The 26,021-nt window shown below is 46.1% G+C and overlaps 2 protein-coding genes and 1 long non-coding RNA gene across 3 annotated transcripts; 2 read left to right on the top strand and 1 right to left on the bottom strand.

The window, feature by feature from the left end:
- Positions 1-3,334: 3,334 nt before the first annotated feature.
- On the top strand, positions 3,335-17,071 carry LOC120685076 (disease resistance protein Pik-2-like; the record flags this gene model as incomplete). Its single annotated transcript, XM_039966916.1, has 3 exons — positions 3,335-3,805; positions 15,466-16,416; positions 16,496-17,071. Coding segments are annotated over exons 1-3 (1,998 nt in total), but the record flags the coding sequence as incomplete, so codon positions are not given.
- Positions 17,072-17,122: 51 nt separating this feature from the next.
- LOC120686011 lies at positions 17,123-17,874 on the top strand. The gene is made up of 2 exons (XR_005679920.1): positions 17,123-17,430; positions 17,527-17,874. It is a non-coding gene; the product is annotated as an uncharacterized LOC120686011 (long non-coding RNA).
- A 2,052-nt stretch (positions 17,875-19,926) lies between these two features.
- On the bottom strand, positions 19,927-25,457 carry LOC120686849 (ETO1-like protein 1). The gene is made up of 5 exons (XM_039969044.1): positions 24,378-25,457; positions 22,487-24,196; positions 21,899-22,190; positions 20,871-21,180; positions 19,927-20,485 (listed from the first exon to the last, which is right to left on the bottom strand). Exons 1-5 carry the CDS (start codon positions 24,506-24,508, stop codon positions 20,265-20,267), a joined length of 2,664 nt encoding a protein of 887 aa, XP_039824978.1. The 5' UTR covers positions 24,509-25,457; the 3' UTR covers positions 19,927-20,264.
- Positions 25,458-26,021: the final 564 nt, after the last annotated feature.

Genomic DNA, 26,021 nt, shown 5'->3' with positions numbered 1-26,021 from the left:
TAGTAGATCTAGACCTGACTCATCATCGGAGCGAAATAAAAATGATCATGGATTAGACAAAAAAAAGTTATGTTAAAAAATAAGTTGAGGCCTCCTGCTGGCTTTGGTAAATAAATATTATGCAAAACTTATATATATGCGTGCTATGTTAATGCATATATGTTTTAAATTTTTTATTTAACCGAACCTATTATTATTTTTCCCACTTTGGTTACTGCACAATTTATTTGTTTTTAGCCCATATGACTGCATATATTGGTCTACTTTAGAGTTTTGTCATCTCGGTGATAGATAGTTCCATATATATCTTTGTTGTTGTTTCTAACTCTTTTCTTTATTTTTCATTTTCTCTAGTAATTTTATTGATTTCTCTGTCTTCTATTTTGTTCCTCGGTATATTTGAAATCAATTAGTGTGTATCGCATCCGATGCATCTAATGGAGAAGTTTCCTGTTTAGTATTATTCAGAGTTTTTTTTCTGAGTGAAGAGGAGCATCGACAACGTACATTTGTTTGAATCATTTGATTTTGTACTATAGGCAATCGACTTTGAGATAGATTAGCAGGGCTTCAGGCCTGTATCTGTGGCTAAAATAATTTCAATTGTGGCTTCTTTGATGGAGCAACTTTTTTATGGATATAGAGCTGTTTTGAAAACCGTTCGGTAGAACCGCTTCTTCTATTTTTTCATGAATATATGAAAGATGTCAAATGTCCAACAGGACATGGCTATAATTTAATATTTTTCTCATTCTAATGATATTATTTATAGACAAAACCAATAAATTCACTTTTGTCCTTTTCTTTTGCCCTCATTTTCTCATTTTTCCTGCCTTCTTTTTCTATTCTCTTTTTTCTACTTTCCTTACCCGTTCAATCTTGGTGCTTCTTTATCTTTTTATCTTCTCTTTCTCTATACTTCTTTAGAGGTATCGATCACATTTGTGTTCCATGCCTAGTGTGTACTTGTAGAAGATTAGATGGGGATAATAATGTTAATAATTATCTATGCTATTTGATTCCTCACATGACTAACTCCCTGATTTTTCCCATACATCTATTTATTAACTTTATTTGCCATGAAACTCAAACTTGGATTTTTATTATTGCATTTGATACTATTTATTTAGCTATTTTTCTTCTTAATATGATTCATAATCACTACACATATCAACAATTTTTTTTATTCTAGTTCTTGCATTTATCTATTTATTAATCATATTTGATGCCAATTTTTTATACTTTTAATTTTTAATTTAGCTATTTGGCTAATAATAATTTTTTTGTCGTGTGCCAATGCTAATTTTTTTAATTTTATAATTCCGAATTTGCTTATTTAGTAATTGTATTCAACATGGACTCTTTGTCATGTCTTTTTTAAAATTTTTTAAATTCAAAATTAGCTATTTATTAATCGTATTTGACATCTCATCGCGTTTCTTTACTCCATCATCATCACGAAATCGTCCGTCCATCCATCTTCGACATCCCTTCACGTCGGGGCAGTGCCACGACACCGGGGGCACATCGCGTCGGAGGCTCCCTCTGCCAGCCTGTTGCTTGCGACCACCGTGCTGCTAGCTACCAGTAGTTGGTAGGAATTCAAGTCAACATTATCTCTTTGCAAAGAGGTATTAACAGTCCAGATTAATTCTAAAACATATGTTTTTCCATCAAGCTCACGTATTACCCATGCCCCCCTCTTCTTCAATCGTCCAGAACGCATAATCCGTTTGCAAAACTTTTAACAGGTACTAACAATATGACATACTAAAAAATTAGTCAACTGACAACAGTTGGACAGCCATCACATATCAACAATAATTTTTTTATTCTAGTTCTTGCATTTATCTATTTATTAATCATATTTGATGCCAATTTTTTTATTCTTTTAATTTTTAATTTAGCTATTTGGCTAATAATAATTTTTTTGTCGTGTGCCAATGCTAATTTTTTAAATTTTATAATTCCGAATTTGCTTATTTAGTAATTGTATTCAACATGGACTCTTTGGTTAAGTCCTAATTTCCTTATTTTTTTAATTCCAAATTAAGCTATATTTACTAATCGTATTTGGTATGGACTCTTTGTCATGTCTTTTTTTTAATTTTTTAATTTTTATCTAGTGGTAATGCTATTTTTTTAATTTGATAAGTCAGAATTTTCCTATTTAGTAATTGTATTCAACATGGACTCTTTGATTAAGCCCTAATTTCCTTATTTTTTTAATTCCGAATTAAACTATTTACTAATAGTATTCAGCATGGACTCTTTGCCATGTCTTAATTTTCCTTAATTTTTTAAATCCGAAATTAGCTATTTATTAATCGTATTTGATATGAACTCTTGAGTTATTTTGAACCGTTAGATCTTTATAAAATCCAACGGTGCAAATTCTTCTCTTTTTTAGATTAATGTGGGAATTTCTAGACCCTCTCGGCGAACGTGGTGGCTTCTTTTAACACTCCTTTAATAATATAATAGATTATAAAACTAATTGCAGAATTCTAGACCTATTTTGCGAGATAATTGTAATGAGTATAGTAATTTATGATTAGTGAATGGTTATTGTAGCATTATTATAGTAAATCATGGCTTAATTAGGTTCATTAGATTTGTCGCGCCAAATTACACTCATATGTGAAAATATTTTGCAAATACATTTTATTTAATACTCTTAAATGGCAAAATTCCATGATCTAGAATTCTAGATCTAAAGAAACAAACAGGGCCATGCAACCTGTTCGGTTCGCTGGCCACCAACAGCGGCTGGTGCTGCTACCGAGAGCACGACACCGTAGCTGATGGTACTTCTACAGTGAAAAAAACAGCCACGACTGCCCAGCGTTCCAGCTGCACAGGCTGATATCTTTTAATTAATATATTGGCTAAAAATTACATAAATTTTGTATAGTAAGTTATAGATACACATAACAACAAAGGAAAGAAAAATGATAATAACTTTATACATTCTGACAAGGCTGAAAAAAGGGCTGACATGCCCAAGAAAATGGAAGCTAAAGGATGATCCTAACCATTGCTTTCTTTTGTTTAGGGTTCACGAAGGGGAAAGGATTCAGTTGAGCCAACGTCTAGCTCAGATACAGCCACAACAAGCAGAAATGGCCATGCGCTGGAACCTTGTGAGATAATAGAAGATCAATCTAAGGATGCTGCTGAAATGGAGGTGAAAAGAACTCTCACTCGCATCAGGACTAGTGTTGGTGATTTGGAGGAATCTCATCTTATTGGAAGGTATAAAGAAATATCTGACATTATAGACTTAATTTCAAACAAGGATAGCCGATTCGGTCTGGTTATCTCTGTATGGGGAATGGGTGGTCTTGGAAAAACCACGCTAGTCAACAGTGTTTATCAAAGCCCAAAACTGAATGACGTGTTTGAGAGGCGTGCTTTTGTCACAATCATGCATCCTTTCAATCCTGCAGATCTCCTTAGGAGTTTGGTTGTGCAATTACAAAAAGAGTCTACTAAGAAGGAAGAACTGTTGAAAAATAGTGCCAGCAAGAATGGATCATTTGCAATGGTGGAGGTTGAAGCGTTGACTAAGCAATTGAAAAAACTTTTAGAGATGAAGCGTTGCATGATTGTACTGGATGATTTGTCATCTATTGCAGAATGGGATGAGATAATGCAAGGGTCCTGTTGGATTGGAAAGACAACTCGAATAATTGTGACTACAAGGAAAGAGAATATTGCACACCATTGTTCAGGGAATGACGAAACTGTGCGCAACCTTGAAGTTCTGAAAGAAGAGGACGCACTTGATCTCTTCAGCCAAAAGGTAATAAAATAGACTTTCTCCCTTTTGCTTTATTGAAATAGTATTAATACTAGTAATATGTAGAGATTAGAGATGATTAACATAGTAGGAATGGAGTAGGGACTATTGCCCATACGCCGGGGGCACAAGGGAACATACATACTGTTTTGACAATTTGCTAGTAAGTTGAGTGATCGGACCATTATGATCGATAATGATGAATTGTGCATCCTTTTCCATTAGTTTAAATATTTAAAATGATTGGTGCATGCAACTAAATATGATATCAGGCTTGCGATTAAATAAAATAATTACATCCAACTTCTATTTCTAAGTTTGAGGCCTAAGGGAGCCTATATGTGCATATAGGGGAAGTATTCGAGTACAAGTGAATTGAATTGCTGCAGTTTACAGTTTACTTAATTATCTCCTGCTTGCTGTCCATGAAAGCTGAATTCCATGTTACGTCTAGCTTGCTTTGCAGAGAAGATAAAATCGACATATGAGAGGTAGTGTTGAAGTTTGTTAGTAAAACTTTCAAGCATAATAATAATTTGAGATATTGCTAAAAATATAAATAATTTAACATGTATATTAAATAATTTTTTTAAGAAAAATAGCTTTGTTTTTTCCCTCTTGTTTCTTCATGGTGAAGCATATCTCACTTCAAGTGAATGTCATGTATAATTTGGTCTTTAATTTTGGGGACTATCTATACGTCACTAGTATTTTAGGGGTTTCCCACACCTCATTTTTAGCCATGCAGTTATTAGTTAAGTAATTAAAATTAGATCTAGCGTCATATAATAACAAAAGAGTCGAGTGTTATTGGGGTCTAACACATGAATTTTTGGCGTCATTTTGAAATGAATATTTAACATAATTTTTAACCCGAAGGAGTATAGTAATTTAAGAATGCTCAACACACAATATTCCTTTATACTTTGGAGTACTGAAATACTTCGATTGCGTTAAAACAGGTATTTGGGAAGGACACAGAATTTGTCAATAAGAATCCAGAGTTGGTTGGAGAAGTGTGGGACCGAAGCCGGCGACCAGAGGGGGGTGAATGGGAGCCGATCAAAATTTCTTCGAAATTCGAATCGTCGGCCTATATCCCAAAATCGCCCAAGCCCTCAAGCGTTCTGACCAAAGTTTGGAGTAGCTATCGAAAAGCTAACCCAACACAAAGACCCTCGAACGAGCGAGCGAAACAACGAAGCAACACGGAAGCGAATTGGAAAATCTTCAGCACTGAACTGCCAGGACCGGTCTGACCGGTGCGCTATACCGGTCTGACCGGTGCGCTGGACCGGTCTGACCGGTCGTGCCTACCGGTCTGACCGGTAGCACCCAGAAAACCCCCGAGAAAAAGGATTCAAATGGTGAATCTTGATCAAACGACAACGAAAGTCGATGAAACTTGGGGGATTGCTTCGCCCCTACCCCGTGAACATATCCCCAAGAGATCTCGGCCTAAAGATCAACGAATCTAGAGAATTAAGGGAGAAATCAAAAGGGATTGGGGTTTTCTCAACTACTCAAGAACTTCAATTCTGAAGAGCTCATGATTCCAGAGGGATTGGCACGAAGCTAGAAGCGCAGAAATCAATCCAAAGAGCCCTACGAACCGTCGCAATCAAGTGCATCAAAACCAAAACGAAAATCCAACACAAAAAGCACAAGAGGGACGGGATTGGATTGATTCAAAAGCCCAGAGGGCACAAGGAGGATAGGGCCTCCTTTCCCAATCAAATCCAATACAAACTTTCACAAATCCATGGACAAATCTACACTAAAGAGAGAAACAGGGGGAGGAAAACACAGGGGCGGCGGCCTGGAGAACAGAGGTGTCCACGAACAGATTACAAAAGCCGCAATTAACCTAACACAAGTGAAGGGGTATTTATACCCGCGGGACCGGTCAGACCGGTACGCTGGACCGGTCAGACCGGTGTGTTAGACCGGTCAGACCGGTGCCAGGGACCGGTCAGACCGGTTGGCCTGCAGCACCCCCTGTACAACGATCTCATCCGACGGCCGAGGTTCTTTCTTCGAAACGAAGTCTTCTCCGCGATGCCGCCGTCTTGATGAAGATCCAGTCCGCGGTTTTGGAGGGTCCGCGAAACCCGGGTAGGTGGCCGGTTTTGAGAAAACCGCCAAAACCTCACGCGCGGGAAGATTCCCGCCTCCACGCCGTGGCCCTAGACGTCGTTCCCGCCTCGGCCTTCTGACGGCCCTAGACGCCGCCCGACGCCCGTCACCTCCTCACCCGCAGCGAGGCCCTAGACGCCGTTGACGCCCGTTGCCTCCGTCAGTCCTGAGACCGACGCCCGTGCCTCCACGACTTGGCGTCTTCAACCGCCGTCCGCCTGCTTGGTTTTGTGGCGCAAACCAAGAAACCCGCCTTCCATCGCCGCTTGCGCCCTCAATCCAGGAGTGGACGCCACAGCTGCCGCCCGGCCTGAGCTCCTCCACGGCAACTCTCCGTCAACACTCGACGCCCGTGTACCTGCAATCCAAAGACCAAGCGCACGATCACACCGCACGGTTGACAATTCACTCATCACAAGCAGGATAGAGTACTCAACATTCCTCAATATCCCCCTTGATGAGTGCATTGTCAACACACCACAAACGAACCAAGAGAAGTGATAAAAAGAAGCAGAAGTGAAGAACTCAAGCAAGTGACAAAAAGCTCAGAAAGGCAGAAATAGTCACATACTCAAGCAGAGATCGATCCCCTAAGACAAGGGCAACGGCTCGACACAATCGATCAAAAGCCAAAACATGACTCCTCAAAGACAGAGGTAACGCTCGACGCAGTCATGCAAGAAGCAGAGGGAAAACGGGGAAACCAGGAGCCAAACCAAAGCAGAAACTCCTCAAACAAAGTTTTTCCCTCTCACAAGTGCAACTCTCCCAAAATGATGCACTCACAAAGCCCTGTGCTCAACAAGTTTTTCAAAAATCAAACAAGTCTCCCCCTTGTTCGATCACTTCTCTCAAAATTCTCCCCCTTGTTGGCACATGCACACATCAAGGCTACAAAGACCTAGAGCTCCCCCTGAAGCTGAGACTCCCCCTGAACAGATGCTATGCAATGAATGCAATGCAGGAGGTGTAAGTGAAAGCATTCAGGGATACAAAGATATGAGCAACATCTAGTCTCAAGCATGTGTGCATACATAAACAAGACCTGCATCTAGCTCAACAGGGTATATCAAATCAGTCTAGAGCTAGGCAAGTTCAGTTTAGGAGAAATAAAAGCATCACCCATGATCTAGCACTAACAAGTAGGGAATGGAAAGCAGTGCTACTCAAACTCATACAGGTGAGCCAAACCAGCCAAAACATGTTGCGAATATTCATTTTTCAATCAAATTTATATCAAGCAATTCTTAATGCCAGGGGTTGAAAGCTTGTCATGCTTTACTTAGCAACGAGGCCAAGCCTATGCCAACAGACAATCAGAAGCTTAAAGCACTCGTTTCAGTCATGCACAGCCTTGCCCGGGTTCTCACAAGTGCAAAGTGAGCCGTCCCGAAAGCTCGATCAGTGCGACAAGCAATCCCACCTGGATCTTTTCAATCCATTTCGAGAACAGTTCAAGCAATTTTATCAGATTTAGATTATTTCAAGTATGAATTGCTAAACATAAGGCTATACTAGCATGAATAAGATAGCAAAGCACATCAACACGCCCTAATATGCTAGTAGCCAAAGTAGGGTGATCATGTTTTCAGATTTTCAAATCAAAATAGCTTAACTCAGATGATGTCATATACATAATGGAGCAAGCTATACATGATCAACTTTATCAACTCACACTAGCAGGCACTAGAAGATCATAGCAATGTATACAAGAATGCTAGTGCAAGTGAGACAATGCAAAATGCAAATATGTACAATGCATATGCACAATGCAACTACCAAACCTAGAAAACAAAGAGAAGCAAAACAAAGACCTACCAAGCTAACCAAAAAAAAAGTCAGCGATCAAAAGGGGTAACAAACCCCAAGCTCCCCTCGCAAGCGAGCAAAGGTGTCCTGTTCTAGCGGTTTGGTGAGGATATCTGCAGTTTGCCTCTCAGAAGGGACATGGATCAAGTCTATGTGTCCTCTCTCATGGTTGTCTCGCAGGAAATGGAATCGGATGTCTATGTGCTTGGTTCTGGAGTGTAGGACAGGGTTCTTTGCAATGCTAATGGCTGACATGTTGTCTACAAAGATGGGAACCCTACCGAAACTCAAGCCATAATCCTGCAAGGTTTGTTTCATCCAAAGTATCTGGGAGCAGCAGCTAGCAGCGGCAACATACTCAGCTTCTGTGGAAGAAAGCGCTACGCTAGCCTGATTGCGAGAGGACCAAGACACCAATGATGTACCGAGAAATTGACAAGTGCCGGATGTCGACTTGCGATCCAACCGACACCCACCGAAATCGGCATCAGAAAAGCCCACCAAAACCAGAGAAGAATCCGCAGAATACCAAAAACCAAATTCAGGGGTGAATTTCAAATACCTGAAGATGCGTTTCACCACCTGCCTGTGGGAGGTGCGCGGCGAAGCCTGATACCGCGCGCAGAGGCAGACGCCGAACTGGATGTCCGGTCGCGTCGCCGTCAGGTACAGGAGAGAGCCGATCATGCTCCTGTACTCCTTCTGGTCCACCGCCTCGCCGTCCAAGTCCTCATCAAGCGCCGTCGATGTGCTGATCGGAGTCGGTTGAGGAGACAAGTCGCTCATGTCGAACTTCCGCAGCAAGTCTCTAGTGTACTTGGCTTGATGGACAAAAGTGCCCTGAGGAGTTTGCTTGATCTGCAGCCCGAGGAAGAACTGCAACTCACCCATCATGCTCATCTCGAACTCCCTGGACATCTGCTCAGAAAACTTGGAGACAAGAGCGTGAGAAGAGCCACCAAAGATAATATCATCCACGTATATCTGAACCAAAAGGAAATCAGTGCCAGATCGCATGAGGAACAAAGTCTTATCAACGCATCCCATTTTAAAGCCCTGAGCCAGCAAAAAGGTTTTCAATCTATCATACCAAGCTCTAGGTGCCTGTTTCAAACCGTAAAGAGCTTTCTGAAGTTTATAAACGCGGTTTGGAAACTTGGGATTTTCGAAACCAGGGGGTTGCTTTACATAAACCTCTTCTTCGATAAAACCATTCAAGAAGGCAGATTTAACATCCATTTGGAAAACCTTAAAACCCTTGGAAGCAGCAAATGCAAGAAAGATTCGAATAGCTTCCAAACGAGCAACAGGGGCAAAAGTTTCCTCAAAATCAATACCCTCTTTTTGACAAAACCCCTGGGCAACAAGACGAGCCTTGTTTCGAACAACCAAACCATCCTCACCCTGCTTGTTTTTGAAAACCCACTTCGTTCCGATGGGATTACAAGCAGGTAGAGGCTCGACTAAGACCCAAACTTGGTTTCTTTCAAAATTTTCAAGTTCCTCATGCATGGCATTGACCCAATTAGAATCAGAAAGAGCGTGTCCAATATCTTTGGGCTCAAAAGAGGCAACAAACGCTGAATGAGCAAAGCCAGCGATACTTGTTACCTTGGACCGGGTGACTCGCTCGTTGAGATCACCTAGCATCTGTTGAGGTGGATGGCGGCGCTGAATGTGTCGCGGTGCTTCCCGTGTCGAAGTCGCCTCCTCCTCAACCAAAGCTGGTGTCTCCTCAAGATCAGCTGGTGTAGCCTGAGTCACCTCCTCGAACAACCCCCGTGAAGTAGACGTAGTCGGATCGGGGCCGTCATCATCGTCCGAGCTCGTAGCAGAGATAGCTGGGTCCACAGCACGCGTGGTAGCCTCAGCCTCGCCATCTGCAGCTTCTTCCTCCTCATCTTCAAAGATGGAGGTGCCGAGCTCATCATCTCCTGCAACTTCAAAGACAGAAGAATTGCACGGTGCAGTCTCGTCGAAAGTGACTTCACAAGTCTCTCTGACGATGTTAGTATCAATAATCAGCACACGGTACGCTCTAGAGTGAGATGCATAACCGAGAAAAACACCGTCAGACGAGCGAGACTCAAACTTATCAAGATTTCCATCTTTCAGCACAAAGCACCGGCAACCGAAAACTCTGAGATGGTCAACACGGGGCTGGCGTCCAAACCGCAACTCATAAGAAGTCCTGTGCATGAAAGCACGCAAGAAAATGCGGTTGGACACGTAACAAGCGGTGTTAACCGCCTCAGCCCAGTATTTGCGAGGAGTCCTATGCTCATCGAGCATCGTCCTCGCCATCTCAACCAGCGTCCGATTCTTCCGCTCTACAACTCCATTCTGCTGTGGAGTGTAGGGAGAAGAATACTGGTGTTCAAGACCTTGATCACTGCAAAAGACATCAAAACGAGCGTTTTTGAATTCTGTGCTATTGTCAGAGCGGATCGCTCGCATGGCCTGGGGTAGCTCGTTTTTCAATCTCAAGATCAAGTCTCGAACAAACTCGAAAGCCTCATCCTTGGTTCTCATGAAAAAGACCCAAGAATAGCGAGAAAAGTCATCCACAATCACAAGCACGTACCACTTCCCACCAACAGACATCACCCTGGAAGGACCAACAGTGTCCATGTGTAGCAACTCTCCAGGGTGAGAAGTCATCACCTGATTAACAGGCGGATGAGAAGCGGCAATCATTTTCCCGTGGCGACACGGATGGCAAACAAGGTTCTTCTCAAACTTCAGTTTGGGCAATCCTCGGATCAGGCCAAGTGAGCTCAATCTCGACAACAAATCGAAGCTCAAATGTCCTAGTCTCCTATGCCACTTCCACAAATCAGAAGAAGGACCAGCCATCAAGCAATGAGAAGGGCCAAAAGGAGTTCCAGAGAAGTCAACCAAGAAAACTCGATCGCGAGGTGTAATCCGGCAAACCAAATCTCCCCTGGAATCCAAAACACGCGAACAGCCCTCCTTGAAGCGAACCTCAAACCCCTCATCAAGAAGTTACGAAACAGAGAGCAAATTAAAACCAAGATTCGAAACCAAAGCAACTTCTCTCAGGGTAAAGCGATCAAAAACTCGAACAGCGCCAAGTCCACATACCTTTCCTCTTCCATTATCCCCGAACACAATGTACTCCTTTGAGCGCATCGGGGTGAGGCTGGAGAACCATTTGTCATTTCCGGTCATGTGGCGCGAACAACCGGAGTCCATGATCCACCTGTTCTCCAAGCCTCCGACCTGCTCATCAGTAGTGAGACAAAGGGTGAGCAAATGTCTCAACACTGGGGTTAGCAAAGTGAGAAGCAAACCAGTGTCGAGCCATTTGCTCTACAGAAGGGTTAGCAAAACCAGACAAAGCGTATCCCTCGTCCCGTCTACCGCGTGACTGACGAACACCACCGCGAGGAAAGCGTGGAGCCTCAAAACTTCCTCCAAAGCCTCGGTCTCGTGGTCCATAGCCGTACTGAAAACGACCAGGAGCACAGCCGGCAAAGCAACCACCTGCTGGAGCACAGTATCCACCACCGTCTCCCTGACCTCCACCTACACGGCGCGCCCTAGCATCTTGCCTACCACCACGCCGAGAAGGACCATGCACCCGAGCAGAGTACATGTCCGCGTTCTGTCTCTCCTGCTCTCACCTCACAGCCCGCTTCCTCCTGAAGCAAAACTCCTCCAGGTGACATTCCCTGTCACAGAACTCGCAGTGGTACCTCACCTCACGCTTGGGAGATGGAGGCCTAGCCTGCGGACGGGGAGGAGCAGCCCTCTTCTTCTGGGCAACCTGGGCTGTGGCAACAGGGAGCGTGTCGAGGGAGTTCCTCAGCTCATTGGGCTTTGGAACCCAAACCTGCTTCTGCGGAGGTGCTTTCGGTGGTTCTTTAAGCACACCATCCGCGGGGTCAACAAGCGAAGGCTGCGTGCTCGTGCTAGCAGTGTTTCCAGCAGCCTTGCCAATCTTACCGTACAACTTGTCAAAGTCTGACTTCATGTACATGTAACCGACCCCAAAGTCATCACCACGCTTGAACTGCTTAATCATCATGCCCAACTGCGGCTCACTGCTAGAGACCCAACTCAGAATCGCCCTAAGATAGGTATTCTCATCCTCTAAGTTGGCTTTCTCTACTGCAAGACTATCTAAATCAGCAATCAAACCAGGGCAAACAGAGCAGTCAATAGGTGGGCTAGACTCTACGACCTTAGTCTTTCCAAAAGACTTGATCAAAGCGTTCTTCTCCTCTAGCTCCAACCTAAGCGTGGGACAAAGCTTACAAGCGCCAAGCAAAACAGGCCTAGATCTAAGCTCCTCTAATTCACAAACAACAGTAGCAAACTTGGACTGCAAAGAAGCTAGATCAGACTTGAAAATAGGACACTCATCGCATTCAAGCACATCACTAACAATGGGAGCGTCCTTGACAAGTTCAAGCTCATGCTTGGCCTTGGCTAGCTCATGAGACACGTCAGAAAGCGAAGTCTTAGCAACATCTAAGTTCGCGACGTTCTCATCATGCTTGGCACGGAGAGCAACAAGATCGTTCATGTGAGATATGCAGCCAGCGCACTCATCCTCACTAGACTTCTCCCTAGCACAAGCCAGCTCAGCCCTAAGCTTTCTACGCTCTCTGGCTGCTTCCTTAAGCAGCCTCTTCTGGTTGTCGAGAGCGGCGTACAACTCCCTAACCTCTGTATCAAGCAAGTCGATTGTGGAGTTTACCTCTGAATCGCTCTCGGATCCAGGAGAAGAGCCGGAGTGCGTCGGTGTAGCGTGTCCACCTGAAGACGCACGAGCACCATCGGCTTCGCCTGCCATGGTGCAGAAGCTCTTGCGCCGACCGGCCGCCAAGCAAAGGCCGATGAAGCCGGTGGCTTCCTTGTCCCGCTTCTTCTTCTTCTTGTCGTCGTCGTCGGAGGTCGGTGAAGAAGAGCGGTCGGTGTCGGAGCTCTTGTCGAGGTCGCTGAGCTACGCCAGGAAGGCCTTCTCCCGCTTCTTGGCCTTGTACTGGAAGCGCTTCTTGAGCGACTCCTTGTCGAAGCGTCCTCCCCAGTCACGACTGCGGTGCTTGTGGCGCTGACGCTCCTTGTTGGAGCCTCCCTCGTCGCGGTCGCGGTGGCGGTAGTAGTCGAAGGAGTTGTTCTGGCCACCACCGGACTTCTTGGGGCAATCGGCGATGAAGTGGTTCAGATCGCCGCAGTTGTAGCACCCGGGGTTCTTCTTCCTCTGCCTATTGTGGTAGACGCGCTGGAACTTGCTGATGAGGAGGCACAAGTCGTCGTCGCCCAGCGTCTCCAGCTGCTCATCTGAAACAGAAGGCAAAGAGGCAAGAGAAAAGCCAAGAGCAGAGTTAGCGTTAGAGCTCGATCCACCTGGGCCAGTCACAAGAGCGACGCTCTTGGAAGGAGGGGCACCATTGAGCTTGGCTCGTGTCTGGTTATCCACCTCCGTGCCCTTGAGCTTGCTGAAAAGCTCGTTCACGGTCAGAGTCTCATAGCCTGCAGACTCAATGATCGTGTTCACCTTGAGATCCCACACAGAGCGGTCAAGTGCGTAGAGCAACTTGAGAGCCTTCTCGTGCTCTGTGTACTCAAGGGCACCAGCAGATCTGTTCGCATTGACCTTGTTCACAATCGACTGAAAACGACTGAACATCAGGTCAATGCTCTCACCCGGCTCCTGTGTGAAGTTCTCGTACTCACGCCGGTGAGTCTCGAACAGTCTGGCCTTCACCTGAGGTGTACCCTCGTGGTAGTTCTCAAGGCACGTCCAAATCTTGTGGGCTTCCTGAAAACCCTGGACGCGTGAGAACTCCGCACGAGAAACGCCAGCGAACAAGACATTGACGGCCTTGGCGTTAGCCTCGTGCTGGGTCACCTGAAGAGCCGTGGTCCGAACAGCCAGCACCTCGTAAAGCTGGTTCTTGGTAATCTCCCAGACCTCGGCTCCCATGCTCTGCAAGAAGGCTCTCATGCGAACCTTCCAGTAGGCATAGTCCTCGCCGGAAAACACCGGGATCTTACCAAGACTCGCCATGGTCGCCGAGTGGTTTTCGAACCGGTTAAGGTACTGAAAACCTCAACCAAGCTCTGATACCAATTGTGGGACCGAAGCCGGCGACCAGAGGGGGGGTGAATGGCAGCCGATCAAAATTTCTTCGAAATTCGAATCGTCGGCCTATATCCCAAAATCGCCCAAGCCCTCAAGCGTTCTGACCAAAGTTTGGAGTAGCTATCGAAAAGCTAACCCAACACAAAGACCCTCGAATGAGCGAGCGAAACAACGAAGCAACACGGAAGTGAATTGGAAAATCTTCAGCACTGAACTGCCAGGACCGGTCTGACCGGTGCGCTATACCGGTCTGACCGGTGCGCTGGACCGGTCTGACCGGTCGTGCCTACCGGTCTGACCGGTAGCACCCAGAAAACCCCCGAGAAAAAGGATTCAAATGGTGAATCTTGATCAAACGACAACGAAAGTCGATGAAACTTGGGGGATTGCTTCGCCCCTACCCCGTGAACATATCCCCAAGAGATCTCGGCCTAAAGATCAACGAATCTAGAGAATTAAGGGAGAAATCAAAAGGGATTGGGGTTTTCTCAACTACTCAAGAACTTCAATTCTGAAGAGCTCATGATTCCAGAGGGATTGGCACGAAGCTAGAAGCGCAGAAATCAATCCAAAGAGCCCTACGAACCGTCGCAATCAAGTGCATCAAAACCAAAACGAAAATCCAACACAAAAAGCACAAGAGGGACGGGATTGGATTGATTCAAAAGCCCAGAGGGCACAAGGAGGATAGGGCCTCCTTTCCCAATCAAATCCAATACAAACTTTCACAAATCCATGGACAAATCTACACTAAAGAGAGAAACAGGGGGAGGAAAACACAGGGGCGGCGGCCTGGAGAACAGAGGTGTCCACGAACATATTACAAAAGCCGCAATTAACCTAACACAAGTGAAGGGGTATTTATACCCGCGGGACCGGTCAGACCGGTACGCTGGACCGGTCAGACCGGTGTGTTAGACCGGTCAGACCGGTGCCAGGGACCGGTCAGACCGGTTGGCCTGCAGCACCCCCTGTACAACGATCTCATCCGACGGCCGAGGTTCTTTCTTCGAAACGAAGTCTTCTCCGCGATGCCGCCGTCTTGATGAAGATCCAGTCCGCGGTTTTGGAGGGTCCGCGAAACCCGGGTAGGTGGCCGGTTTTGAGAAAACCGCCAAAACCTCACGCGCGGGAAGATTCCCGCCTCCACGCCGTGGCCCTAGACGTCGTTCCCGCCTCGGCCTTCTGACGGCCCTAGACGCCGCCCGACGCCCGTCACCTCCTCGCCCGCAGCGAGGCCCTAGACGCCGTCGACGCCCGTTGCCTCCGTCAGTCCCGAGACCGACGCCCGTGCCTCCACGACTTGGCGTCTTCAACCGCCGTCCGCCTGCTTGGTTTTGTGGCGCAAACCAAGAAACCCGCCTTCCATCGCCGCTTGTGCCCTCAATCCAGGAGTGGACGCCACAGCTGCCGCCCGGCCTGAGCTCCTCCACGGCAACTCTCCGTCAACACTCGACGCCCGTGTACCTGCAATCCAAAGACCAAGCGCACGATCACACCGCACGGTTGACAATTCACTCATCACAAGCAGGATAGAGTACTCAACATTCCTCAAGAAGTAAACCAAATCCTCAAGAAGTGTGGTGAGGTTCCGGTTCTGAAGGCTGCAGATTTAATCAAGAAGAATCCTGAGTTGACTCAAGAAGCACACAAGATCTTAAAGAAGTGTGGTGGACTTCCCCTTGCAATAGTTACAATAGGTGGTTACTTGGCAAGCCGTCCAAAGACTAGAGACGAGTGGAGAATCTTGAATGAGAATATCAATGCTGAGTTGGAGATGAATCCAGAGCTTGGGATGATAAGAACCATCCTTGAAAAGAGTTATGATGGTTTACCGTATCATCTCAAGTCATGCTTCCTATATCTATCCATTTTTCCTGAAGACCACATCATTAGTCGGAGGCGTTTGGTGCGTCGATGGACAGTGGAAGGTTACTCAAGCGAGAGGCGTGGGAAGTCTGCCAATGCAATGGCTGAAACCTACTTCACAGAACTCAAAAACAGAAGCATGATTTTACCATCTCATGAATCAGTTTATAGTAGGAAATCAATTGACTCTTGCAAGGTTCATGACCTCATGCGTGACATCGCCATCTCCAAGTCAATGGAGGAGAACCTTGTTTTCATATTAGAGGAAGGTTGTGCCTTGAGCACCAATGGCACAATTCGCCATCTTGCTATAAGCAGCAACTGGCAAGGAGATCAAAGTGAGTTTGAGAGTATAGTTGACCTCTCTCGAATAAGATCACTGTCAGTGTTTGAGTGGTGTGAGCCATTTTACATTTCGGACAAGATGATGTTTCTACGAGTGCTTGATTTAGAAGGCACATATGGTCTAAAGTACCATCACCTTGATAACATTTGGAAGCTTCTTCACCTAAAATACCTTTCTTTACGAGGATGTAGTGGTATTGATCTACTGCCAGATTCATTGGGCAACCTGAGGCAACTCCAAGTGCTAGACGTCAGGGATACCTGGGTAAATGCTCTGCCAAAAACCATCATCAAGCTTCGGAAGCTACAGTACATCCATTCTGGTCGGAAATTAGATTATGTAACAGGAGCAAAGGACAGTTTAATGTACAACATGCTGCCTACCTATTCTTGTTGGAATTGATGGCCCTTTCCATAAGTCCCTCACCAGGCGTGATGCGTGCACTTTTGCTTGCTGTGTGAGATTCCCTGCTCTCGTGACGGGAGTGGATAATGAACCAGGCCCTACTGTTCCAAGGGGGATCAGAAAATTGAAAGACTTGCACACATTGAGAGAAGTAAATGTCGGAAGGGGAAATGCAATTCTACAGGACATCAAAATGCTCACGGGACTGCGCAAGTTAGGAGTCACTGGCATCAACAAGAAGAATGGCCCAGCACTCTGCTCGGCCATTTCCAGTCTCAGCAGGCTGGAATCACTGTCAGTGAGATCGGTGGGGAAAGAAGGTTTTCGTGGCTGCTTGGACGATATATCCTCGCCTCCAGAAAACCTGCAGAGCCTCAAGCTGTACGGCAATCTGGAAACGTTGCCGGAATGGATCAAGGAGCTCCCGCATCTCGTGAAAGTGAAACTAATTTGCACTAGCAACCTGAATCACGATGCTTTTCTCGAGTTCCTTGGGAAACTACCGAAGCTTGAAATTCTAGTTCTGTCTTCGGGATGGTCAGGTTTTCTGGAAGATCCTGCTTTCAAATCTCCGCAGGCTGGAATAGCTTTCGGAAGCCTCAGGGTGCTCAGGTTTTCCGTAAGAAGCTCGGTCAAGACGGTAAAGATTGAACAAGGAACTATGCCTAAACTTGAGCGGCTGCATTTCCAAGGGAGTGTAGATAATGAGTTTTGCTTTTCTGGGCTAGAATTTCTCCCAAGCATCAACGAAGTCCAGCTCCGTGTTCACTTTCCCTGGGATTTCGAAAGGGTAAACGCCGCTCCTGATTCTGAGACCTGGAACAAGATAAAGGAGGAAGAAAGACAGGAAGAAGCGCTCAAGAAAGGTGAACTCAAGAAGAAAATCCAGGACCAGCTCGCTCGGAATGCAAACGAACCCATCGTGACGGTGGAATGAGTCTTGGACAGGTTTGCAACATTTTTGCTATTTTGCACGAGTCTTGATCTCCAACCTGTTTGTATAGACACACAAATAACTCGTCCGACGACATCCATTGGAAGCAGGCTGGAGATCATCGGGCTGCCTGGCAGCAGCTGCGAGGTGGGTTCAATTTGCTTGGTACATGTGCGCATACGGCATGCCGCCCTTCCCAGCTGGTGCCGTAACTCTTGCTGCTCTTGCTACTCTCCCAGCCCCAGGGCATGCGCTTGTTGTTTGTGCTGTATTTCAATTGTTTCGTGGCGAACGTGTCTGTACCTGTAGGTGGTTACAAATCCGCCCGTCAACCTGTTTTCACCTACTTTCTGCTGTTATTCGAAGATATTTTTAAATGACAAGAATCCAATGTTATTATTTGTATGTATGGTTCATTCATTTACCTGTTTGTAAATGAAGCGCCAGAGTTCGTTTCCTGTTGTTGTTAACATGCACATCCACGACTCCGGTCTGTATAACCTCTTTCTAGTACTACACAAGAACCCATCGAGGTCTTGCACGTTGCAGAGAAAGGGGGTGGGCTGGCGTCTTTGTTCCTGTCTTTATTTCCCTCTGATCTTTGTGCAGTAACCAGCGTTAGCACATCGAGTTTTGATGTAGTCTTGGGTTGTGACTATACTGGGAAACGTTAGGGGAGTTGCAAAAGCTTATGCAACGGATGCAATTATGCAAACTAATATATGAAGATGTGTTTACATGAATCATTATACGAATCCAATTATACTGTTTACATGGCCAATTCAAATATTTGTTATAACAAATGGCCAATGATTATTTTCTTTTGTTAACATAAATATGCACATTATCATGGTTTGAAATTTTTCCATGAATAATGAGAATATTATATCACTAATTTTTGGATGTAACTTAAACTATAATCCAATTATACTGTTTACATGGCCAATTCAAATATTTGTTTATAGTAAATGGTCAAAGATTCTTTTTCTTTTGTTAACATGCACATCCACATTATCATGGTTTGAAATTTTTGCATGAATAATGAGAAGATTATATCACTAATTTTTTAAGGTAACCTAAACTATAATTTATATAGAAGTAGTATGTGATAGTTCATTGGATGAATGGAACGGTGGGCTTGGCTAGCGAGGCCTAAGACATGGTGGGCCTAGCAATAATTTCACCTTGTGGCGAACAAGTTTGGGCACAAACCCGATCCGTGTTCTGAACTCTTGTTGAGGTCTGGCATTTCAGCCCATTGGACTTCTTAGTTTAAAATTGTAATACTGTAAAATGTTACACTCTAACCTAAAAAAGAGGGAGCCCTTACTCAAGAAGTAGAGGGTCTAATTTGAAGGTCATTGCTGGAGATGCTCTAAATTCTGCAATGTATTTCTTCAAAAAAAAAGATTCTGCCAAGTTTACCTGATTCCAAGGTCATATTTAGCTAAGTTTCATCTTAAACTTTTGTATTTGAGAAGCAGATGCCAATATGCCAAGAGCTTATCATCTCATCACCTCAGCACTTATCCACACTTTGTTCTCATTCCGTGCTCATCCGATAGACATCATCAGCACCCGTGAAGTGTTCAACGAATTCAGATCGCTTTCGCTCACGTACCTCTCACAGGAAGCTTGCCGCTGAAAATCCACCACAAAAGCTGGAGGGGAAGCCGCTGCCCCCATGACGTGAGTCTTCTTGACGTTTCCGGCAGTTGGGCACAAAAAAAGGGAGCTGATGAAAGGTCTCAAGCTTTAGTCAATTTGTGCATGGATGGTTACACCGGTCACCTAATATCTTTTAGAAATCGTATGTGTTGGAGATCTTGGCTTTAGGACACATGGAGATCGTATTTGTTGGGATTTGTTTGGCAAACCAACCGAAAAGACGCGAATGGTTCGAAGAAAAACAAGAGGCAAAGTTACCAAAGAGATCTTGGCTTTAGGACACAAGGCTAGGGAGAGCATACAAAGCGTTCTTAGAGAATGTTTTAGGTGAATTTGTAGTGCAGTCCTACTTACGAGTGGGTAAGGATGGCTATTTCTGAGAAGGGGCTTTGTCTGAGAATTTAAGTCTCAATCCTCGTTCTCTTTCTGCTCCAAATATGTCGCCATCAGTGACATAAAATCGCAGCATATGATCATCACTGTTGCTTGGGTCAATTCAGTGCAGCTAAACGTCACATACAAGCACAACAAGTGCTGCTCATTATGGGGAAAAAAGGAATCCTACGATTTCTCCCTCCACTAGACCGGTGCACCATTTCTGAACCATTCAGCCTGAGAGTCACGTCTTCAGTCCTCACTCATTGACCATTCATTTTCAGAAGCTGCGAGCCGTAGCCCTCCATCAGTCTTCACCCCAATCAGAGCAACAATGACCCCATGCTAATCCTCACAGATGACGGGTAAACAGAGAACACCCCTGAATAATCATTGATCAACAGCCAAGAGGCATATCTGCACATGCGCAATCAGTGTGATCAGCAAGTGGCCAGCAGGTTTGACAGTTTTGCGCCGACAAAAGCTTCCATTCTTTTTTTCCCATTTCATTTACACATGATACAGTCAAAACTTTTTGATTCTGGCAGTATGGGGCTGCTGGGGCACATGGCGGGTACAATTAGGAGGCTTAATCACAATCGACAATAATAATTTACTAAGAGGAGGCTATGGCAAACAGCATATCTAATTAGGGACACAAGGGATGGGGGTTTGGCTTTGAAGGGGACGACCTAAATGGCTTCTACTACCTTACATTCATCTGCTGTGTATGGTACAAAACATACACTGGTATATTTGGTTGGCTGGTTCTCTAAGAGAGCTCCGGATATGTACATCACGAGGTTCAGGGTTCCTGGCTGTTCACCCGGTGGTGAAGCTCCAGCATCTCCTGGTGGTTGGGGTCCACCGAGAGGGCCGCACGGCAGTCCCGGAGGGCGCTCGAGATGTCGCCAATGTGCTCATGGAAGGCTGCGCGCAGATGGAGCAGGTTCAGGTCTGCCTTGAAGGCAATCGCCTTTGTCAGCTCCTCAATGGCCTCTTTCTCCTTATGGTTGTCCATTAGCACTGGGTACAAAATCAGGACAGAGTCAGCGTCAGCTGAGGAAGCATGAAGGCAATAAACAGATGAGCTAATTCATGAACTGAATGGAATATGTTATGGTTGTTACACCTACTGATCAAGTTGAACAAAGAAGATGGCAGACCCACATTGACCTCTTACCAGCTTGTGTTAGGAGAAGAGGTAGTTGGTTAGTTAAAGTAGCACAAACCACTAGGAGTTGGGCACAGATGAGCTACATGCCTACATCTATTAACAATTAAACAACTCTGTCAAGAATTTTATATTGCAAGTTTCAATCTGCTTTGAATTTGGTGGTCCAGAATCATTTCACACCCTAGCTTTTATTTCATAAGAAATTGGATATGCCATGCAGGAAGTAGCACTTACCAGCAGCACGGTATCTGTAAGGGTAGACTCGCAGAGGGTCGAGTTTGGTGACCATCTGCAAGTCCGCTTTCGTCAGCTCCCGGTCACAGTACTCGGATCTCTTCTCGTATGCTGATGCATTGTTCCTGGCCTTCTCTATTAGTTTGGTCATTTCACCGTATGCACCAGTTCTGTTGTTCCGAAGGAAATGAACCCTTGCAAGGCCTTGATGCGCTCTGGTGTGGCCTATCTTCAGGGCGTTAATGTAGCATTCAGCTGCCAGGTCTAGCTTCCCACAATCCACATAAACGCTTCCAAGGTTGTTCAGAGCCTGAAAGATGTAAAATTATCAGTAAGCTGCAGTTATGCATCTGTCTGAACATATCAAACTAGAATGCTACAAAGATGTAAACAGGGCAGTTTCTGAAGTTTATGTAGCTAAGCTGAAAATATTTTTAAAAAAAATTCTTTTGATTAGCCATTGAAAGGAGTGCTCCATTTATCCACATAAACTGAAATTTTCGCAGTAATGAAGATGGTATTGGATGCTCAAACTTACTTAGCAGGCTAACCAATTGTTAAGAAATCAAATTACTCTTGGTGTATACCCAGGATTCCAGTTGATCAGTTGCCATGTTAGGAGAACCAGGAAAACCATTTTTAAGAATGAGAGTGTCATTCCCATACTTAATGCAACAATGAATACAACATCTTAACTTCCTAACAAAATTTAGTAACACCCGGCAGTTGAACAAATGCATATGTGAAGAATGAAAGGAATAACAAGAATCCAAGACCACTCCCTACCAAAAAAGGACTACTCAGTAAATATAGAAATAAATTTCCGCTCCAGATTTTCCAAGCGAATTCATAAAAGTCAAGTAAAATTTACAGGTTGCAACTAATATTCTATTTTCTGGTATAAGATCTCTTAGATCTCAAAATTTGCAAGATGTCACAGTAGAAAAAGGACAGCAGCTCCTTATCATTCATGGTCCAATTAGCTAAGTGGAATTGAGGAAATGATGTGGGGGAGAAAGAACCCTTACCTGACCCTTTCGGAGTCTATCTGAGGGGCACCGCAACGCATCTTCTAGAAGTGATACAACTGTTGCTGAGGTCGAAGGATCAAGACTTGAATCAGCCAAAGCATAGGCTTTTAGAAAAAATGCCTCGAATGACCTTTGTATTGCAATGGATGCTTCCGCTTTCTGCAATCCTTCCTCACAGTGGCCAGTATCATACAATATCCATCCTTCATAGACAAGCCTTTCATGATCGCTTGCAGCATGCTCACGAGCAAGCTGCAAACTCCTCATTGCAGACTCAGGACAGTTTAATCTGATAACAAAAAACAAAACCATATTAATCCTAACATCCCAAATAGTGTTTCCAAAAAAAAAATCGTGCAGTAAGTTAGCAGTTAGCACAGGAGGCATGTGCAAACATGCTTAACAGCCAAACATGTGCGAAACTTACAGCTTCCAGATGCATAATACTAGCAGGTGCAAGACATGCCAGGTATACCAACCATGTGCAGTAGCATGAGCATCTACTATGCCCATTATTGCCTGACTCTATAATACTGAGTTATGCAAACTATTCTTCTGAGCAATAACATAAATTAATTTATTTACCTGAGAAGAAGCAAAGATTGTCTAAAGTACAAAACTCCTTTGGAAGTATCTGACTCCAGCATTTGATATATAACAGAGAGGGATCCTATATCATCCACAGATGACCACCGATCATAAAGCTGCATCCAACAGTCAGCAGTTGTCGACTGCTCTACATTCTCCAGCACTAGCATACGCAGCTGCTTGGCAGCCACCCGACCACCAATCATACGATAATCTGGGGCAAGCGTGAGGATCGCCTGCACATCACATAGGGCAGCTCTGTAATCCTCAAGAGCAAGGTAGCAACAGAACCTTAGTTCTAAACATTCGAGCACAAGCTTGAATCCCAGGATCCGGTTGATCTCCATCAATGCAGCTTCAACACTTTGCCTTTTCATCAAAAATGCAGCTCGGAACATATAGGGATATGTCAGAGTAGGGTCCAACTCAGTAGCCTTGTTAAGATTTTCTAACTTGCTATCACCATCCAAATATAGTGCTCTCTCTTGATACATCCATCCAAGAGGCCAACGAGATGACATCACGGAGTCTAGCAACTTGAGAGCGAAATGCTTGTTACCCCTCAGAGAGGTCAATCTAGCTAAACCCACTACCGAATAGAGATGGCCGGCAGAAAAGGCAGCACTGAACAGGGGCTCAGCCTCAGCATAATCTTTCCTTAGAAATCTTGTGCATGCAAGCTGATGTAAGGCCAACTGCTTCTGTCTAGAATCTGATGCCGACTCCACCAGCTTTTCCAAGAAACTTAAGGTGACATCCGATGTTGGGTTGGTACTCATGGAGACTTCACTGAGAAGGCAATATAGGGAGAAAGATGCATTGCCAACCATCGTCAACCTCTGCTGCTTATTTGCAGAGGAGAATATCCTAACCACTTGTTCATCATTCAAGCACTCTGGAAGCTCATTCAAGAGCACCTGCAAGCATGAAGCGGCAAGGATGGAACAGCCGAGCTCAAGAGCACATTCCATGAAGTCTATAGCATCTTGCCTTGAAGAGACAAAAGAAGCAAGCTTTCGCTCGCAAGCATCCTTGAGGCCCTTGCAGCAAAATTTATTGGCAAAATCAAGCATTTCCAAAATAGCATCAGCTGACAAATACGGTAGTCTTCCTGACAGGCTGAATTTACTGATTGCCCTCATGCCAATAGGGGAGATGCCATTTCTAGACATGTCAATGACCTCTAGATATGATTCCCTGAACCCGCCATTGAGCATCGCATATAGCGGAGTTGACAAAGCTGCAAGCTTCCGCCGATCACATGCGATCATATCATCTCTTATCCGGAAATGAACCACCGCGGAGCCCCGGAATTCATCAGACTCTTCATCATAGCTCATGTCATGTGACCCGGTGGAGGCCTGCGACACGAAATCCAGCAGCCTGAACTCCTGCGAGCACTTGCCACACGAGCTGAGGAGGTCCGAAATTGCCTCCTCCCCTTTCTTCTCATACTTGAGCCACGCCCCGAAGATGAGCTTCTCATGTATAGTGCTCGCCTTCTCCCACGCAGACTGGAGGCTCCGCCGCGACAGCTTGGCCTCACCCAAGCCTCGGAAGACCTGGAATTGGAGCAGGTACAGGCAGGACTTCTCATCCAGAGGGCAAGACTCCAGCTCCTCGTGTATCTGAGCCAGTATGTCGACATAGTCCGCGGGCTTGAAGTGCGGAAGCACTGCCGGCTCCGGCATCTTCATCAAAGACTCTCTGCATCACAGACACCAGAAAAGAGGGCAAACACCTCAATCCGCCAATTTTTCACAGGAAATCAGAACCGGTACCCAAAAAAAAAACGAATCTTGGGCAACAGAATTCAGCCACAGCAAGCACGTCTTGCGAAATCAAGCGAGAAATCAGGTACGACGGGGAGCAAGGGGCGGGCGCTTACATGGAGGTGCCGCCGGAGGCATGAGCGGAGGACTTGGAGAGGTTCCCTCTCTCGAGGGGCAGCCACGAGTGGGGCGCGGAGTGGAGCTTGGTCTCCTTGCAGGCGGACTCGGAGAAGAAGAGCTTCCTCATGGCACATACCACGGCGAATCGAACCAGATCTGCCCCCTCCTCCCGAATCCACTCAAATCCTTCCCATCCAGGGGCACAGACCACCCCCAGCAGCAAAGAGACGCAGCGAATCGACCCCTCCGGCTCGCCCGCGCCGCCGGCGGCGGGGATTCGGAGCCCGAGAATTCCGCGGGGAAAGGCGGCGCCTTTGGAGCTCCGAGCCCCCAGTCGAGCCGCGCGCTCCGGGCAGGCGCAGGAACCCGGCCCCAACAACCACCGGACCAATCTGCAGCTAGCTAGCTAGGTAGAGAGAGGAGAGAGAGAGAGAGGGCGGGACGGGTAGAGGGAGAGGGAGAGGGAGATGGAGAGAGAGAAACCCGAAGGCGCCGGCTTTAATGGCACGACACGGCCCAGCGGGGCGGGGGCGCGCAGCAAGAAGCCAAGGTGGGGGAGTAACCACTCCCCCTTCCAGTCCCGAGCGAGCTCCCCCACCACCCCCCAACCACACCTCGCAACTAAATCCAACTCGACCCCGAGGACGGAAAAGGAATCAATGGAGCGGGCGAATCCACCAGGCGCGGCGGCGCGCGAGCGAGCCGGGATCCCCAAGATTTGCTCGCCCTGCTCCTGATCTGGAGGCGGCGGCGGCGGGAGGAGGGAGACGGGTGGGGAGGAAGAGAGGAGCAGGCAGGTGTGCGCAGGGTCCCGAGATTCAGCCGCTTTGGAAGGGAATTCTCGGGAATCCAAAGCCCCGGCGAACGCTTTTGTGCGGCCGCTGCTGTGATCTCTCTCTATCTCTCTCTGGTCTCTGCCAGGAGGGGAAGTTGCGAGCCCGAGCTGGGAGAAAAAGTTTGGAGCTACACGCGCTAATCAGGGGTCCGGGGAGGCTAGCCGCCGGGCAACCACGCGGCTAATCGCTACCCAGCCAAACTCCGACACTCCGTGTGGTCCGGCAACGGCAATGGCGCAACGGGTGGGTTTTTCGTGGGGAATTTTTGGTTTTCGTTTTTACCCCGGCCGTGGTGCTCGGCGCACGGGCCGGCGGCGTGCGTGTGAACGGCGACGGCGGTGGGCCGGCGAGCGCGCGGCGGTGGCGCTGGTGCACGCGGGGTTTTGGTGTGGGGTGAAAGGGAATTACTTCAATTATGTGGGCGGGAGGGTCATTCATGGCCAACGTACACGTTGGTTGCGGTGATCAATGGTTTCAGCATCTCGACGGATAAATTCGGTAGCTGGAGAACCGTGGCTGCCCGCCGAGGTTGGAGCGCTGGCTCGCCCCGGCGCCTCACCTCTCCTTCTTAAACGGCCAGTGCTCCTGGCAATCTTTAAAAAAAAAAAGAATTCGGTAGCTGGAGTAAATACTGCTCCTTTCGTCCCAAAATAAATACAATTCTAAGGCTAATCCCTGTACAAAATTTCAATACACGATTACCAAGAGTGATATATCATCAAAAGACTTTTGAAACTATAGATGAAATAGAACCTCCCAATGCATAGTTTCATTTCACGATTTTATAGGCGAGCCATTGCATTT

This window comes from Panicum virgatum, chromosome 8N (genome assembly GCF_016808335.1).
Source record: "Panicum virgatum strain AP13 chromosome 8N, P.virgatum_v5, whole genome shotgun sequence".
Classification (NCBI taxonomy): domain Eukaryota; kingdom Viridiplantae; phylum Streptophyta; class Magnoliopsida; order Poales; family Poaceae; genus Panicum; species Panicum virgatum.
The sequence above is the reverse complement of the archived record's forward strand: the minus strand, read 5'-3'. Positions and strand labels throughout refer to the sequence as shown.

Bases quoted from the DNA above. Each gene is read 5' to 3' on its own strand.
- LOC120686849 (XM_039969044.1), bottom strand. From the start codon at position 24,508: ATGAGGAAGCTCTTCTTCTCCGAGTCCGCCTGCAAGGAGACCAAGCTC. The intron at 22,191-22,486 runs GTAAATAAATTA...TTTTGTTATCAG, and splicing joins CAATCTTTGCTTCTTCTCAG to ATTAAACTGTCCTGAGTCTG. The intron at 20,486-20,870 runs GTAAGTGCTACT...TTTTGTACCCAG, and splicing joins TTACAGATACCGTGCTGCTG to TGCTAATGGACAACCATAAG.